The sequence below is a fragment of the Ascaphus truei genome, chromosome 3, assembly GCF_040206685.1.
Source record: "Ascaphus truei isolate aAscTru1 chromosome 3, aAscTru1.hap1, whole genome shotgun sequence".
In the NCBI taxonomy this organism is placed as follows: Eukaryota; Metazoa; Chordata; class Amphibia; order Anura; family Ascaphidae; genus Ascaphus; species Ascaphus truei.
In genome coordinates this window covers 111,813,399-111,833,266 of record NC_134485.1, presented here as the reverse complement: position 1 = coordinate 111,833,266, position 19,868 = coordinate 111,813,399, and the positions used below count along the sequence as shown (strand labels likewise).

General features: G+C 43.1%; 1 protein-coding gene across 3 annotated transcripts in view; it reads right to left on the bottom strand.

The window, feature by feature from the left end:
- Window positions 1-19,868, bottom strand: part of SMS (spermine synthase) — a 154,381-nt gene that overhangs the window by 48,508 nt on the left and 86,005 nt on the right. For all 3 annotated transcript variants that reach the window (XR_012799803.1, XM_075589360.1, XM_075589361.1), the window contains exons 8-9: window positions 16,707-16,821; window positions 13,337-13,416 (exon numbers count right to left, since the gene is read on the bottom strand). Coding sequence is in view for 2 of the 3 variants with exons in the window: in XM_075589360.1 (XP_075445475.1) it covers window positions 13,337-13,416; window positions 16,707-16,821 (195 nt within the window). In the remaining variant the exon portion in view is untranslated. The remainder of the gene's footprint in view (window positions 1-13,336; window positions 13,417-16,706; window positions 16,822-19,868) is intronic.

Below are 19,868 nucleotides of genomic sequence, written 5' to 3'. Positions count from 1 at the left end.
CTAAAACAAAAGAAAATAGCTAAAGGAAATCAACATCCCTCTCGTGTCTCAGCTTATAATGTTCATAAATTAACCATGAAGTCCATCTTTTTGTTTAGTTACAATATTGGGAGGTCAGGGTCACCATCAAGGGTGAGGGTGCATCTGCAAATGAAGGGGCCCAGCCAACTTCCTTTTGACGAAAGAATACCCCTGGAGTAAGTCTGAAAAATCCCCACCTTAAATCTTTAGACCACCTCTCTCAATATGCAGTACATGTTCCTTGTATAATCTAACGCACAGAAAAAGGCAAAAGTAAATATTTGAAAATGTGAGATGTATGGTGATGTATCTCTTCCATTTAATCAATTACCTAAAACCCTTTCTAAATCGTTACAAAATTAAAATAATCTATAATTAATGTGCTTCTAACGAGGTCTATGTATTGTTCATACTGTACATACAGTAAATACAGATTTAGAGGCTAACTAAGCATTCCTCAATGATTGTCTAAAATACAGAATACTGTTCTTAGGCTACCACCCAGTGGCTAAATTAGGTAGGACATGCAGTGATTGTTACAGTATCAGAAGGCATGTACAGAGATTACAACAAGAGACAGGGGTGCCCAATGCTACATCCCATTGACAAAACATATATGGTAAAAAGTATAAAGTAAAATACTTCAATAATAATAATAATAATAATAATAAATACTTGATTATTTAGTTAACCCTTTGGACAAAGCGTCATATGCCTGCATACCAACGCCAAGGTACAATATAACCAAATTAATGCAGGTCCTACACTACACTGTGAACACTTCCTTTTACCTCTGCTTTACATTCAGCTTTACATTCTTCTGCCCGTCCTTACATCTCATCCCTAATTTCTTGTTATGCACCATCCAGACTCTTGCGTTCTTCTCAAGGATGTCTTCTTTCTACCCCCTTTGTATCTAAAGCCCTCTCCCACCGTAAACCTTTTACACTGACTGCCCCACACCTCTGGAATGCCCTTCCCCTCAGTACCCGACTAGCACCCTCTCTATCCACCTTTAAGACCCACCTTAAGACACACTTGCTTAAAGAAGCATATAAATAGCACAGTGGATATTCTGAACACGATACATAAAGCTTGGCCCCCTGCAGACGCACTTACCAGAATTCCCTCCTACTGTCTCTGTACGTTCTCCCTACCTAACAATTAGACTGTAAGCTCCTCGGGGCAGGGACTCCTCTTCCGAAATGTTACTTTTATGTCTAAAGCACTTATTCCCATGGTCTGTTATTTATATTATCTGTTATTTATTTGATTACCACATGTATTACTACTGTGAAGCGCTATGTATTGTATTGTATTGTATGTCTTTATTTATATAGCGCCATTAATGTACATAGCGCTTCACAGTAGTAATAAATGTGGTAATCGAATAAATAACAGATAATATAAATAACAGATCATGGGAATAAGTGCTTTAGACAAACATAACATTAAGGAAGAGGAGTCCCTGCCCCGAGGAGCTTACAATCTAATTGGTAGGTAGGGAGAACGTACAGAGACAGGAGGAGGGAGTTCTGGTAAGTGCGTCTGCAGGGGGCCAAGCTTTATGTATCATGTGTTCAGAATGTTCACAGTGCTATTCGTATGCTTCTTTAAGCAAGTGTGTCTTAAGGTGGGTCTTAAAGGTGGATAGAGAGGGTGCTAGTCGGGTACTGAGGGGAAGGGCATTCCAGAGGTGTGGGGCAGTCAGTGAAAAAGGTTTAAGGCGGGAGAGGGCTATAGATAAAAAGGTGGTAGAAAGAAGACATCCTTGAGCAGAACGCAAGAGTCGGGGTGGTGCATAGCGAGAAATTAGGGCTGAGATGTAAGGAGGGGCAGAAGAGTGTAAAGCTTTAAAAGTGAGGAGAAGAATGGAGTGTGAGATGCGGGATTTGATTGGAAGCCAGGAGAGGGATTTCAGGAGGGGAGATGCTGAGATAGATCTAGGAAAGAGTAGAGTGATTCTGTACATTAATGGCGCTATATAAATAAAGACATACAATACAATACAATACCTCTGTAAGAGGGGAAGAACCATCATAGGTCCTGTTCTTGCAGCAAATGAAAAGACCTCCCAAGTTAAAAAGGTGAAGCAGGAGGAGTGAGCTCTGGGGGGAGGTGCCACCAGCCTCCAAGCAACTGCTACCAGTCAGAAATTGATTAACACATTTTCCCAGCTAGCTCAAACTCCAACACCCACCACATCATGAATATATATTTATGTCAACCATAGCTCTCTTGTTCTCTCTACACACATATATATATATATATATATATATATATACACATATATATACACATATATATATAATATAATGGGGAAAGGCGGGGTTGCAGACCTGCCTAAGACATGCAGATGAGCATACAGTTGTATTTACATTTGCATATTTGCTTTGCTGTGGAGGGTTTATGTCACTTTTTTTACTCACCATAACTTAACTCAGTATTATGGTTGGCCCATCCTTTAGCTTCTTTGCATACCCAGTTAGTCAACCCCACACTGATGAGATCCATTAAGGTCAAGGCAGCTGTCTGTGGGTGGTTTTCTGGGTATGCACCTTAACCCTGGCTGTGCTCAAAGCTGTGACCATGCAGCAAGCTTAAGCCTATAGGGAACCATGTTAAAAATGGTTTTTGAAGCAAAAAGTGGCACTGTGTGCTCATTTGCATGTCATTTCCCAGAATCCCTTGCTGCAGTGGAAGTGCTGTGTGCTGGGTGATAATGGGGAAAGGCGGGGTTGCAGACCTGCCTAAGACATGCAGATGAGCATACAGTTGTATTTACATTTGCATATTTGCTTCGCTGTGGAGGGTTTTTGTCACTTTTTTTTACTCACCATAACTTAACTCAGTATTACATATATATATATATATATATACATATATATATATACATACATACATTACATACATATATATATATATATATATATATATATATATATATATATATATATATATACACAGACTCAGAATCTACACTTGTGTTAAGCTTCCATTTTGTCTGGTCATAACTAGTTTAAGATTCTGCAGTCAGTCTTTTGCTGAAATATAATTCCTAAATGCACTCAGTTTCTGCCAAATTGCATTTCCTTTCTTCCTGCTCAGGATATTGCGAAGATACTTTTTGTATGAACAGTCTCATGCTGTTTTAGTTAGAATACAATAAACTGGTTCTAAGCAAGAAGCAAAATAGTGTAATATAGTTGCTAAAGATTCAAGGTCTCTTTTGATAACAGACAATGAATAAGCTATGTATTCAGACATTGCTTGTATTGGGAAAGACACGTCCCAAAATTCATGCCACTAATATGTCCTGCCCCTAAATCACGCCTCTAATCAAAGCTACGCCCAAGACACACCTAGGATACGCCTCTAACCAGTATCTTCTTTTTTTCTGTATAAAAGTCATTACCCTATCTTATTATATATTAGTGAAAGCACTGTATGCCTGTCTGCATCTTCCTGTGTCCCTAGGGGAAATCTCATTGGTCCCTTGGGCCGCCCGCCCCCGCACCTCTCATTGGCCTGAGGCGGAGTGACCACACACACACACACACACACACACACACACACACACACACACACACACACACACACACACACCTCTCTCTCTTCCCCCTCGGCCACACATACACTCTCTCTGTCCTCTCTCCCCCCATCACACTCACCTCCCTCCCCGGAGCTCCACTTACCTCCCTCCCGCTCCACTCACCTCCCTCCCGCTCCACTCACCTCCCTCCCGCTCCACTCACCTCCCTCCCGCTCCACTCACCTCCCTCCCGCTCCACTCACCTCCCTCCCGCTCCACTCACCTCCCTCCCGCTCCACTCACCTCCCTCCCGCTCCACTCACCTCCCTCCCGCTCCACTCACCTCCCTCCCGCTCCACTCACCTCCCTCCCGCTCCACTCACCTCCCTCCCGCTCCACTCACCTCCCTCCCGCTCCACTCCCTCCCGCTCCACTCACCTCCCTCCCCGGCGGGGGGACACGCGGCCACCTAAGAGGCGCCCGGAAGCCGCTCCACTCTCTCCCGCTCCACTCCCTCCCCTGCGGGGGGACACGCGGCCACCTACGAGGCACCCGGAAGCCGCTCCACTCCCACCCGCTCCACTCACCTCACCTCCCTCCCCGGCGGGGGGACACGCGGCCACCTAAGATGGCGGCGCCCGGAAGGACCCCCTTCCTCCCTCACGGACTAACTAAGATGGCGGCGCACGGAAGGAGAGGTGACGTGTGTGTGTGTCGCTGTGTGTGTGTCACTGTGTGTGTGTGTGTGACACTGTGTGTGTGTCACATGGGGGGGGGCAGGAGCGGAGAGAGAGGGGGGAGCAGAGTAACATACAGGGGGAGTGGAGAGGAGAGACCCGGAAATTTTAACCAACCCACCCCCCTCCCCTCTCCCCCCCTCCTCCCCTCCGCTCTCCCCCCTCCGCTCTCCCCCCCTCCTCCCCTCCGCTCTCCCCCCCCTAAAGCTTGACCGAAATTGGGTCATGCAACAGGACAATGATCCCAAGCACACCAGCAAATCTACAACAGAATGGCTGAAAAAGAAAAGAATCAAGGTGTTGCAATGGCCCAGTCAAAGTCCAGACCTCAACACGACTGAAATGCTGTGGCGAGACTTTAAGAAAGCTGTGCATAAACAAATGCCCACAAACCTCAATGAACTGAAGCAACGTTGTAAAGAAGAGTGGGCCAAAATTCCTCCACAACGATGTGAGAGACTGATAGTCACACAGAAAACGATTACTTCAAGTTATTGCTGCTAAAGGTGGTTCTACAAGCTATTGAACCATAAGGTGTACTTAGTTTTTCACACATGGCTTCTCCATTTTGGCTTTATTTTTGTTAAATAAATCATGACACGGTGTAATATGTCATGTGTTGTTGTTCATCGGGGTTGTATTTACCTAATTTTAAGACCTGCTAAAGAACAGATGATTGTTATTATGTCCTGATATGTAAAACCATAGAATTCAAAGAGGGCGTACTTTCTTTTTCACACAACTGTATATGTGTGTCTTATGAGGAAATAATAGAGGTCAAACGAGTCCTCCTTTCACAAAGCTGTCTTGAATATACTGTATGCATCTGTGTCAATGGAAAATCTGGTTTAAATAAGGAATTCAAGCTTAAAAAGAAGCATACAGGCAGAAAGCTCTAGCTAATAAAGTGAGAAAATGTGGTCATTAGTAGCCAGTGTTGTGTAATTGTGTATGCATTTTGACATTTTACAGATTACTAGTTTACGATAATATATCCAATATAAATATGAAACACACTGCGCAGTTACCACGATCAATCTGAATCTTTTTCAGGCGCTCTTTCCCTGCATTAAGTAAAATATTCTAATTTTGGAGACTTTTCAAATGTGCTTCATACCTCCTGTTCGCGAAGGCTTTCGCTCTTTAATCAGTCCTTAATTAGCTCATAGTCAAGCTATACATGGCATACGTTGCTTTGTAGGTTTCAATGAAATATATATTGTATGATGAACCGCGCTGCAAATTAAAGATGTCGAGCCTGTTATATCAGCTTGCACATACCCAGATAATGCAATTTTCCCCCATTACTTTTGGCACGCGTTACCATGGTTTGAAAGGAGCCACTGGGAAATATCATGATATTGATTTCCCAGCAGAACGTGTTAGCAATTATAATAATAGTCACTACATACGTACATTATATATCAGCGGTTGGAGTAATTTCATTTTTTATTACAAGTCCAATGTATACTACTAAACAGGACAGCAATTTTGAATTCAAGAATTCACAGAGTATTGGCACAAATGGGAAGCGCTTCTGAAAGGTGCTGTCCCATTTGGTACAATACTGAACCTATACGGTGTGAGGATCGCCATCCTGGCGATCGCAGACCGTCTCCTCACCCCAACAAGCCTTCCATGACGGACACTCAGGATGCGCGGTTTCGTGGACCCAGTACACGCGCGTGCAGACCTTGCGCAGCCTGATCCCCCGTCCACGGATTCGGACCCCGCCTCCCGCTCTGATGCACGACGGGTGTGTTTGGCCAGCCTCCCTGCTGACACACGGTCCAAGCCCCGCCCCGGTGATGGACAGGACCGGCGTGGGAGTGACGCGCGCTCGGCTTCACCCCTTGACCTCCGTGATGCGCGCGGGACGGCGCGCAAGCAGTTACACCCCATCCCGGATTAGGCTGGATCATAGGGCACACCTGTGTGCCCTAGCAGCCTATCGGTGCTTACTTCCTGGTTCCGCCCTGGCTGGCTATTGGAGGCTCTGCCTTTATATACCTTCAGTCTGCTCTCTTTCCTTGCTGAGCCTAGTCTAGTGCGACGCCGTGCCTTGCTGCATGCCAGTTCCTGTGACCTTGCCATGCCTTGCTGATTAACCTCATGTTGCCTACCTTGCTTGTCTCTTGGATTCCGCACCTCTCCTCTCCTGATCCGGCTACGAACGATCATTCTCCTGTCTCCAGTTCTGACTTTGGCTAAGTACTCCAACGATCTAATATTCTCCTATCCTGAACCTGGCTACGTACCCTGACAACACGCTACTCTCCAATCCCGAACTTGGCTACGCACTCTGACGATCCGCAACTCTCCACTCCTGAACCTGGCAAGTACTTTGACTATTCTCCAATCTGTAATCCTGACCTGGCTTGAACGACTATTCTACATCCTAGGCGCGCCCGCGTGGCTGTGGGTCGGCGTTAACCAATTCCCTACCTCAGCACCGCGGTCGCGCATGGTTTGTGGTGAGCTACGCGTTACATACAGGTGATGTGTTTAACATTAAAATAAAGTATTGTTTTTAAGATCACATCATAGTTCTATCCTGACAGTGTTTGAAAACATTGTAAGCTGAACTTTAGGGTGGCTATTACCGCTTCTGCCTTGTCACTCCCCGGCTCGCCTCGTCCCCGGTGCTCGCGATCACACAGGTGACGGCGTGCATGGCACGAACAAGAGATGGCCATCTATGGATCAGGAGTGCACGATCATGCACAAAGCATGATGGCACGACCGCATTTTGACAAGACAAGGAATTTGTCTTTTGGAGCGGCAACCGAGCGATGGCCACGTCACATCGGCGGTACAGCCAATTAGGTCGAACCAGCCACGTGATGTCATGGCCGCACCCCCGCGAGCAATCAGAAGTCCACAGATGGCTGCAAAAACGCGTGCACGCACGCTCACTGCCTGGGGCCTTAGCCTGAGTATCGTTATTATTTCTAATTGATGCTCAGACATGGAGAGACAATCACACCCTGTTCAGCACCCCTGACTGATAGGTGTGAGTGTGTTTCTATTTCCATACTGTTAGTGGTTTCTTCAAAAAAACCTTGAAAATCATTATCTAATAGTGCTCTATTTGTGAATAGTGCCATAATAAAGGTCTGCAGCTGGTGGTGTGAGACCTTTGGACTGGGGTATTGTTGTCATTTGGGGCGCCGGGTTACTGCATTTTGTGTAAAACCCCTGACTGATAGGATTTAAAAATAAGTGTACTTATATTATTCTTAATTAAAGGTAGTCTTCTAGCTTTATGAAAAACAAATACTACACATATTACCTGTGCTCTTCCGTATGTGTATATGCTGCTGGTATAACGATTGGCCTTACATTTATGGAAAACAAAGAACAAAGAACAATTCCTGCGTTCCTATCAATTGGGCTAAAATATACTAGTGCAACCACTATAAATATTGACAAACAACTCAGTCTAAATCCAATATCTGAATGTCATGCGATGTACAGAGGTGCAAAGGGATAATCAATATAACATAACAACAAAAGTGCGAATAGTGCAATTAACACCAGGTCCTTATTAGATGCACTCGGTGTACACAAAGAGTAATGTAATATGACTTGATAAGTCTAGGGATACCAATACCCTAAAGAGCAAGGCATAATATATATAGCCCATGCTGCCGAAGACCGCGCGGCGCGATCACAATGCCTTAAGGAAATGATCGCGCCCATAGATCACACGCGGGCACACGACAGCAGGAGGGGGCGCACGGTGTACAAGAAATCAGTTCAATCTGATTCCTCGGCACGACGGGCAGGTCACGTGAGCAGTTTGCCCAATGATGGCGACGTCACAGACACGCTCATAGACACGACCTCTACAGCGCATCTACCTTGGCCACAAAACACTCCTGCTAAACGTGACGCACACACACGGTCTTCGGCAGCATGGACGCAGCCCAAGTCTGTGTAACAAAGTAGTCGTTTGGTTGTGTAGCCCTCTTATCCCCACCCTACGTGAGATTGGGGTGGGTAGGTGTATCTGACAACTTATCAGTGTGGTGCTGTACCTATTTGGCAACCAGGAGTGCTGAGCTTCCGCCACGGGAAGATATATATATATATCTCGTGGTGCAACGCCTACACCAGGGAGGGATCCCGACAGGGCATGAGGGGCCCCTCACAGGACACAATGACACACACTTGGTATGAACAAACAAGAATAACCTTTACTGAACATGCATATATAACTCTTATACTCTATGAGGCCCAATGTCATTCACTCCCACTTATGAGTGTATACCCCTTTGCCTACCACGTGTACCCCCACACGTGTCCACAGTAAAACCCTTGTCCCGTGGTCAGCGCTGCCACTATGTGTGAGTACTCTGTAGGTGGTGCACGTGCGTAACAATACCTGCCCAGTGCGACGGCACCTCGGCTTCCAAAGGATCTTCGAAAAGGATCCGACGATGACCTGGATGATGTCCGGTTTCACCAGCGGGATGATTGGTCAGGCAGTCCCTGGGTATAGTTCTGCTCTCAGATCCCAAGCCTCTTGGTAGGAAGCGCAGCGTCCGCTGTGTCCCTAACTGTCAATGTATATACTAATGGGGCAGGGTCCCTAACCTAGGGCCTGTCCCTGAAACACCACAATCTTAATGAGTGGCTCAGGGGCTAACTGGGGCCTAGCGGCTGCTGGCCTAGTGCAGTGGGTCACTGACCCCTGCACCCTCCCCCTCCTTCCCCTAGACTCTCCTGGCGCCGACTGACTGTCTCACAGCGCGCAAAATGTATCTATCTCCTCAGAGCAGGGAGATACTGTAGCCCTATAGGCTCCCTGGCGTCATGTGGTGCGCTCCTGAGGCTCATGGGACATGTAGTCCCTTCCAAGAGCCTTCCCTGGTTGGCTAGTGCTGCGCACGCTATAACAGCGCATGCCCGATCACCTTAATGGCCGCCGCATCTCTCTCTGCCCTGTGCGAGGGACAACATGGTGGCGCCCTGTACAGTCGGGCTGTCGCGGAGCTTTCGGAGCACCGGAGCGCTCCCTGCTCGGCCCCCACCCTCCAGAGATGCCGGCGGGTCTGCTGCTCGTCCCTGACAGCACCCGCGATTCCCCTGCAGTGAAGGTACAAAGGGGAGGGGGGGGGCAGGGGAACACCACTACAGTTGCTCCTAGTGCACGCACGCACGCACGCACGTGCACGAACACACACACACAACGGAGCGACTGTGTTTTGAAAAGACAAAAAATTTGTCTTTCAAGCGGCGGCCGTGTCACGTGAGCAGTTCAGCCAATCACTGCGAACCAGCTCCGTGACGTCATAGTCACGCCCCCCCTCCCATCACCTCCAACATTATGAGCACAGATCACTTGTGCTACCGCAGCAAGAGCTCGTACCCTCGCAAGCAAGCGGTGTGTATGAGCTCGGCCTTAGGTTCTAAATGTAAACATGTCACTAGTATATTTTAGCCCAATTTGGTAGGAATTGTTCTTTGTTTTCTTCTAGCTTTAACCTATCACACCTTTCATTGCCCTTTGGTCATTGTGTCCTAAGGGCAATTATCAGATAAAATGACACACAATGTAATGTTTTTATATACAGTTAGGTCCGGAAATAATTGGACACTCACACAATTTTCATAATTTTGGCTCTGTACGCCACCACAATGGATTCTAAATGAAACAACCGAAATGCAATAGAAGTGCAGACTTTCAGCTTTAATTCAAGGGGTTGAGCAAAAATATCTTATGAAACATTTAGGAATTGCAACCATTTTCATACACAGTCCCCTTATTTCAGGGGCTCAAATGTAATTGGACAAATTACTGTAACACAATCATAAATAAAATGTTCATTTTTAATACTTTGTCGAGAATCCTTTGCAGGCAATGACTGCTTGAAGTCTGGAACGCATGGACATCACCAAACGCTGGGTTCCTCCTTTGTGATGCGTTGTCAGGCCTTTACTGCAGCTGTCTTCAGTTGTAGTTTGTTCGTGGGTCTTTCTGCCTTAAGTTTTGTCTTCAGCAAGTGAAATGCATGCTCGATCGGGTTGAGATCAGGTGATTGACATGGCCATTGCAGAATATTCCACTTCCTTGCCTTAAAAAACTCATGGGTTGCTTTCGCAGTATGTTTTGGTAATTGCCCATCTGTAAAGTGAAGCGCCGTCCAATCAACTTCGCTGAATTTGGCTGAATCTGAGCAGACAATATATTCCTATGCACTTCAGAATTCATCCGGCTGCTCCTGTCTTCTGTCACATCATCAATAAACACTAGTGACCCAGTGCCATTGTAAGCCATGCATGCCCATGCCATCACACTGCCTCCACCGTGTTTTACAGATGATGTGGTATGCTTCGGATCATGAGCCGTTCCAAGCCTTATACTTTTTTCTTCCCATCATTCTGGTACAGGTTGATCTTAGTTTCATCTGTCCAAAGAATCCTGTTCCAGAACTTGGCTGGCTTTTTTAGATATTGTTTGGCGAAGTCTAATCTGGCCTTTCAATTCTTGAGGCTTATGAATGGTGTACACCTTGTGGTGAACCCTCTGTATTTGCTCTCGTGAAGTCTTCTCTTTATGGTAGACTTGGATAATGATATGCCTACCTCCTGGAGAGTGTTCTTAACATGGCTGGATGTTGTGAAGGGGTTTTTCTTTACCATGAAAAGGATCCTACGATCATCCACCACTGTTGTCTTCCGTGGACGTCAAGGCCTTTTTGTGTTGCAGAGCTCACCAGTGCGTTCTTTTTTTCTCAGAATGTACCCAACTGTTGATTTGGCCACTCCTAATGTTCCTGCTATCTCTCTGATGGATTTTCTTTTTTTTTGCAGCCTAAGGATGCCCTGTTTCACTTGCATTGAGTGCTCCTTTGACCGTATATTGTGGGTTCACAGCAACAGCTTCCAAATGCGAATGCCACACCTGGAATCAACTCCAGACCTTTTACCTGCTTAATTGATGATGAAAAAACAAAGCAATAGCCCACACCAGTCCATGAAACAGCTTTTGAGTCAATTGTCCTATTACTTTTGGTCCCTTGAAAAAGAGGGGGCTACATATTAAAGAGATGTAATTCCTAAACCCTTCCTCCAATTTGGATGTGAATACCCTCAAATTAAAGCTGATAGACTGTACTTTAAGCCCATATTCATTATTTAACTGTAACTGGAATTTATTTTGGTACACAGCCGAAATAATAAAACTTGTATCAGTGTCCAATTATTTCCGGACCAAACTGTACCTCTGTGTTTTATGCATCATGCATCAAAATCTTGTTATAAAACGGATGTGAAACTGTGGCAAAAACAGAACCAGAAATAGTAAGAAATCTTTGAGAGCAATGCAATTTTTTTGTTATTGATAAATCTGGTGCTGATTTTTAACAAGTTTTGGACCAGGGTTTATTCATTAAATGGCAATAGTGGCTACTGGGGCATTATCACACGGAAACTCCTATTGACTTTAATGGTAATTTCTAACAAAAGACAAGAAGCTTCAGTGCTACCCACAAGTATTCTAAAACTTGCCTTGAAATTCTGGGGCAATATCCAGACAATGCTGCCAACATTTCAGTGAAATTTCTGCAGACAGACTAATGGCCCATCGTATGAACACAGCGGGGGTCCCTGGCAGGTCCCATTCAAACTGAATGGGACTGCCTGGGACCCCTGCTGTGTTAATCCGATGGGCCATTAATTTTTCTGCAGAAATGTCACAGAAAATGTTGCAGCATTACTGGGGTATTGTTGGTGATTGCCCCAGATTTTCCAAGGCAAGTTTTAGAATACTCATGGTCGCACCTGTACATCCAATAGGACAGATTAAATAGTTAAATACCCATCTGTTTTTCTTCTCATAAATGAGGGTCATCCAGTTAAATTCTTCGGCCAAAACATTTTAAACGTCCAAACCACGCCAAGGTATGCCCAAGGGCTTTTTGTCTTTTGTTATATACATGAGGTCACTAACACAGTAGCACTTCTTTTGACACAAATATAGATGGTGTGGTGGGTTTGGGTTCTGGGCTTGCAGGGGATGTGCGTGTTTTTTTAATAGAAGTTTCTGTGTGATAGTGCGGTTTAATGAATAACCCCCATAGTACTGTATATCTACTTCATAATGTATATTCTACATCATAATAATTTAATAGAATGTTACACCTAATAGAATTTTACGCCTGTCTCAAAAATGTTACCATTGATGGGTTATAGTCTTTTTTTTTTTTTTTTAACAATAAAAGGTTCAAAAAAAGGGTACTAATGCAAGTAGAAAATGTCATGAAACCAGTAAAAACAAAGACGCATCTACAAAAAATATATGAATCTTCGAAATATACTGCTACAATCTCCACCCTCAAAACAGAGGACAGAAATGCGCAGGTTTGGGAATTTTGCGAATTCTGAACATTTGTGGGTGTCATAAAATTCCCAATGTTATGAAATTTAGCTATAAATTACCAACTGTGAATATGTTGCATACAGTAGAGAGCACCTTGGTGCCAACTTTTACAAGAATTTTTCAAAAATAGTTAGTGAACAGGGGATTTTTGCAAATATTTGCTCAAATTAGGTCAAAAATTACATCTGCAAATGAACTAACAGCCTTCACTCTGATATTTAAAAAATTCACGCATCTTTTGATACAATTTGCAGAAGCCAACTGGGACAGGTTTGCACATCTATAAACAGAACCGGGTTCCATTGGTGAGTCAATAGATCCAAGCGTTTGAAAATGATTGGTCAACCCAAATCTACAGCATGTCTGCATACCGCAAGAGCACAAATACAATCCCAAACGAATTTCAACAAATGTTTACAAAATCAACAAACCAATGCATTCAGTCTGCTAAAAATACATTATTTCAAGCTGTATTATACCAGAGTACAGATTTTTTTCTTATTTTGTATCATGGGTTTGCCTAGGAGAATTTCTGACTACTGTTACATTATGTCTGTACCAAGGCACCAAAAGAACACCAGATTAATTTTTACAAGTGTTGAAAATGTACATAAGCAATGTCTTAATCTACTGAAAATAATTGTTCCGGACGTATTCTACCTGAGTGAAGTACTTTCCGTCCTGCTTCAAGACTTTCATGGAAAGATCCAAAATCAATCTCAAAAATTCCCATGTCGAATCTGGAAAAGGAAAATAAACAAAAAGATACCAGAACGTGACTACAAATCACATTGACAAAATCTCCAGCAAAACCCATTTCGGAGTATTCAATAGCCAACACACCATTTTGTATTCAAAGGCTTTGGACAAGGGGACTGTGTGAGAATGGCTCTTGGTCACAATAAGGATTTTGTATAGTTGCTTTTACTGCAGAAAAGGTTTGAAATACTCAATATGCACAAAATACGTAGTCATTACATACCGTGGGCCTCATGCAGAGAGCATAGAATTTTAAAATTGGCGAATTTCATAAAAAGTAGCTTTTTTGGAGAGTTTTATTCTCCATATGCAGAAAAGTGCGAATTCTGCTATGTTTAACATGGATGCGTGTGGCGAGTTTAAATTGGCGAGATGCGCGCTTCAGAAACGTGTAAAAACAAATTCGCGCCTTTTTTTCCCCTTTACTATAGGCGGCGAGCGCCATCTTGCCATCTTTTCCTGGCGCGGCAAAAATGCGAGAATCGCGCCATTTTTTGGCGCGAACAGCCGCTACTTGCCGTTCGCACCTCTCTGCATTCGGAGAGTTTTAAAAATGGCGAGATGGAGGTTCTCGCCAGCTGCGAGGCGAATTTTAGCAATTGAAAAAACAAAATGGCGCGTTTTTCGGAACTCGCCATTTTCTGCCGGTTTCTGAGCGAAATTGTACAAAAAATGGCGAATTTCGAAATAACGATGCTCTCTGCATGAGGCCCCAAGAGCGACAACTCCGTTAACCACCACAAAATACGATATAACCTTTGCTGATGGATGGACCAGGTTGGTTATACACACTTCGATATAACTGAACCACTTAAGAGTATGTACAAGTAAAACTTATTTAATGGTAGAAGGGCATGCAAAGGCTTGCCAGCATCTCTGGGAGTTACATGCAATATTTGCCATCTGTTTATGCTAAGTACCTTCAGGAATCTGTTTACATTCATGATGATGATTTGTGGATTTTTTTTTTTTTTTAAAGCAGGAATCCTGACCAGTTAAGTCATTATTATTATTTATTTATTTTAATTTTATCAGCATTCAAACCAGGGGGTTCTCTGAAGCTGCACAATGCTATTTTTAGCTCCATGGGCCACCCGTGAGATAAGATACCCAACAGATTGTCCTCATGGATATTTAAACAGTCATACAATAGATAGCCGCAACCTCACCCCCCTGATGACAATGCAGCCATGCAATTGGTCCGCAGGGACCGCGAAATTTGATGGCCATATGAAATTCCCTAAAAGGGAGGAAAAACCTAGCAATTAAACCAGCAAGTATCTTGGAGCTAAAAATAACGTAATCAGAACTCACTTTAAAAAAAATAAAATAAAGAAAATTAAAAAAAAACAGCTAAGTGGGATTGCTGCTTTAACAACAAAGATTTGGATTTCCTAATGTGTGGATCTTCCAGACAAAGACTACATCTAGCTATATGATTGCGTTGGAAACTGCTGAATTGTTCTAGATGTCAGTTCCAGGTCCTTGCAAACTTGGCCAAAATCACTTTACGGTGTGTGTCTGTGCCTCAGAAAACCAAAAGTTACTGTACATTGTAAGTTCGATGGTGCTGAGACATATGCTTGAAAATTCTATAAAAACCAACTACTGTGCTGTGCATACTGTAGCACAGCGGTGAGCAAACTAGGGGGCGCGGGATTTATTTGGGGGGGAGGGGGTTACGGCGGTTGCAGAGGCCCCACACTCTTCCCCGAGGCATTTAAGTTAAATGCCAGGGGACCGCGCAAGTCCACTGCAACCCCAACTTACCGGGATTCAGTAGGCTTCTGGACGCGTCGCCATGGTAACGTGTCACGTGATGTCACATTTGATGCTGGGTCACAGGAAAGGGGGAGCGCGAGCACTGGGGCTGGCACACAGGGGGGGACGCAGCTCAGAAACTTTGCACACCCCTGTTGTAGCAATATATATTAGTTAAGTCAGCAGTGTGCAAAGGGGGGGGGGGCTGGATTTGTTTTGGGGGGGATAGGCTGTTTGTTTATTTTTGTATGCTTTGCCTTGTTGAAAAAGTGACAGGCTGAATAAAGCCATGTTTTATTTTCCCCAAAACGGTCTCTCTGCGTGTACCTCTGCACAGGTCTCTTACACCCTCCCTTTTACAATATGAATAAAGCCATGACGTTTGAATCTGGAACACAGCACTGTTGCCCAATTATGTACATTTTGGCACTGTTAAATTCATATACAACTGGTTTGCATCCTTTGTTGATAAAGAATACCAGCACATAGATATTAGATAACATTCTTAGTTACAGGATTAAATCAAATAGTAACTCATAATTCTAATTGAACTTTGAGTCCAACAGCTGATTTGATGCTTCCCATATCAGTTCCATTTTGAACTGCACTCATGAATAGAGAATCTTATTTTTGAATATATATATATATTTTTTTTTTATTGGTGTCAAAATTTGAATTTATATACACACAAAAATATGCTATACAGGCATACCCCGCATTAACGTACGCAATGGGTCCAGAGCATGTATGTAAAGCGAAAATGTACTTAAAGTGAAGCACTACCTTTTTTCCACTTATCGATGCTTCGGTACAGGTAGGGAGCTGGTATTGCTGTTCAGGACGTGCTGACAGGCGCATGCGCGTGCTGCCGTTTGCCTATTGGGCGAGGGGAATCAGCACGTCATTTCTGCGGCAGTCTGTAGGGCAGAAAAAGTGTCCGTACTCGCGAAGCGAACGTACGGACACTGGGGTATGGTGCTATTGAAAATATGTCCGTACTCACGAGTGTACTTAAAGTGAGTGTCCTTAAACCGGGGTATGCCTGTATGTGACTACATTATACATATAATTGTAGTGTAGATAGCTAGTGAAAAATAGATTTTATGGGTAGCAATACCGACTTTATTGGTCAACATATTATCTCATCATACAGACGTAACAGTCTAGCTACAACTGTAGCTGTTGCTTGTACATGAGCTTTTACAATCACAGAAGTTTCTCTATATAAGAGTCTTGAAAACTCATGAACAGCATCGATTAAGAATGCTCATAATATATATTAATTTTACTATGTATGTTTAATTATTGTATTTATACTGTTTCATATTATTTAAAAAATAATAAAAATATTTTTTTTTTAAATGCTAATTTTAGTTCATTAAGATGTTGCTCTACCTGCCAAACAATAGTTACAGATGCACAATAATACGTTTACGTCTAAACTCCCCAAACTGCCCTGCAGGACAGAAAACACGTCAACATAAGACAAAAGTAATATAGTATAATTAACCTTCTTCTGGAGATGTGGAGATTGGGACAGCTGTGAGATCGTTAATCACATAATCAAACATTCTTCCTTCTTTGGCATACATCTTCATTACTGGGATACAATCTTCAACCAACACCTGGAGGAAAGTAGAGACAAGCAAATAATGGAGAAAATAAATTAATTGCTCCACTTAGAAGTGTTTCCATTAAGATTTCAAGGCCCTGAAGAACTTGGGAACAAACAGTAGAGGAAACCTATTAGCACCAGAGGGAGATTTCACAAATCAGTCCTCTGGTGCTATGATAACAGGAAACAATAGACCTAAAGAAATCCAGGTTTGCCTTGATATTTTTTTCTGTAATGATTAGAAATCTGATGAATAAATTAAATTAACATCACAGCAGATATAATAGCGGTGTTGGTCATAGAGAAATGCTGGCATGTTGAGGGCTGTGGAACCTTTTAACAGCTAATTGAAAAGATTGTTCCAACACATCCAGTAATTAAAAACATTTAAAAAAAAAATAACTTGTTAATCCAATAATGAAAAAAACTTGAACGGCTCAAAGCCCCGCAAAATATAACAAGTCAAAGTTCATACCTTAGCCTAGTGGTAACATCCCCACTTCAGAACTGGACTAGTGCCTCGTCCCTTCTTATGGTCCCTGTATCCACTCTCTACACGCCGCTATTTATAGATTTGGAAAATGTGTTGGTGTGTAGACATGCGTCGGTGTGTGTGTGCTCTATACAGAGACCATGAGAAAGGCTGAGTGTGACCCAAGGCACTAGTCCAGTTCAAAATTAGGGATGTCACCACTAGGCTAAATTATGAACCTTGACTTTTTGTGAGGGTTTGAGCTGTTCAAGCTTTTTTAATTGTTGGGATAAAGATTATTTTAGGTCCTAAATCCCTGGGTGTACTGGGACAATCTTTGCAATGATAAATTACTGGCGAGTGACCTTTTCTTTGGCAGCCATATCACAGAAATCTCTGGAGAGCTCTCCATACTCAAAAAATGTTTAACAGACTAATGTGAAGTGTCACCTCTGTGTACTTCACAAAACATGGTGGTTCATTAATGAGTTTGTTGTATGTATGCTGTATATTTATTCATATAGTGCCTCCAATGTACGCAGCGCCTGACAATTATAATGAAGACAGGACAAGGGGATAATTTACTAAGTGTTAAATAGGAAGCTAAACAGTAGGAATTCTGAGTCCCTGCACTACCGAGCTCTAACTAAATGGGAGACTTACAAAATACAATAGGAGCAAGTGATATATAGAACATATTTGAGGGGGCAGCTAAGTGCATCAGCAGTGGGAAGAGCAGGTGAGATTTGAAGATGGGGAGGCATGTGGCATGGCGAATATTAAGGGGGGGGGGCGGTGTACCAAATGTAGATACAAAACGGAAGAAGGGTTGAGACGCAAGAGTGCTTTAGAGAACAATGGAGCATAGAGTAGACAGATTTCAGCAGAGCTTGAAGGACGGGAGGGGGTATGGCGTGAGATTAGAGCATAGATGTAGGAGAAGGCAGAAGAATGTAAAGACTTGAAGGTGAGAAGTAGAATTTTATGTTAATTCCGAATTTGATGGGGAGCCTTTGAATAGATTTTAGGAGGAGTAGAGGGAGCACTCTTGCAGTATTGTTGCTAGATTGTAGACTATGGCATTGGGAGATGGAAAGGCTAGAGATGAGAAGGTTGAAATAGACAAAATCTAATGAGGGCATGCATGAGTTTTAGTTAGTTGTGGAGTGACAGCGTAAAGGGCGCATTTTGGCAATGTTGAGGAGGACTACTGTATCACAGACCCCAATATCTATTCTAGAACTAGGAATCTTTAAGATTAATATTTTAGAGGACCAAAGCCCAAACCCCTAAATATTATGTACATATGAAGACTTGAAGTTTTGAAAGCCCTCTATAGAATAATTTCACTAATGAAGAACTCATGCGAATCCATTAAAAGGTGACACAACAGACAACAAATCTTCACATTTGACATCACTAAAATCCCTGTATGGACTCCTTTTGATTAAAATATATAATCATGCTGATGTATTTTTGGATTACCCAACTATACTGTATCAATGTTACTATTAAAACTTTATATCTTAAGTTCATGTATGTTTCCTTATGCATAATTTGGATATCTTGATATCTTGCTCTATACAAGTATAAGTAAATGTAGATGATACTTATTCAGTGACTATAGCCAAATTGATAGAAGTGAATTTGTTGCATATCTGAATGTTAAAACAAGGAGCTGTTAAATTGATATTTTGCCAGTTGATTTTCTCTTTCTTAACCCTTATTCATTAAGCTATGGAGGCCCAATCTCCATTTCCATCCATTTGGACCTTCCTTTGATGGAATGCCAAGGTTGGCCTGAATAGAGTGAAGATGCTTCTCCCTTACTGATGTTGTATGTCATCAGGGATAATTCACACTGTGGCAAATAACCTAGTAGTCACTCACCTCACATCATGAACATTTTAGATATAACAATGCAAATGTTTAAAATGCAGTGACTACATACTCAAATAATTCTAATTTTCTTGGGGGAAGAACAACAGGTACTTTCCTGTTACCCGTAGCCATTTCCTGTTATCCGATACAACCTTACCCACTCCAGCGTTGCCCCAAAGGCACACAGCCTGATGGGGGGGCCCCCCCAAGAACTGCTCCCCTCTGCACAGGACCAGCGTGCTAAGTGTTAACATGTGCTTGTTCTTTGTTGAATCGGCAACCCCACCCACTGGCATGTTAATGAGCCATAGGGACACAAAGAAAAGATCTTTTTGTACACAGATGCATCAGATTCAACCTCACCCACTCCAGCGTACATCTGCGTTGCCCCAAAAGCGCACAGCCTTTGGCGCAGCCGAAGGGCAGCCAAAGGGCGTGAGCCGTTTGCTGATGTTAGTTGATGTTAAAGCTGCTCTATTTCTATCTGAAACTCACAAGCCCTTTATCCCCTGTACCCAATTTTCCTACTTTATCTGTCCATGAAATGTCTGTGAAGTGACTGTATAACCCTGTTCTTTTATTGTAACCATGTATATTTTATAACTCTGTGCCCAGGACATACTTGAAAACGAGAGGTATCTCTCAATGTATTACTTTCTGGTAAAACATTTTTATAAATAAATAAATAAATATTCCTGTTATCA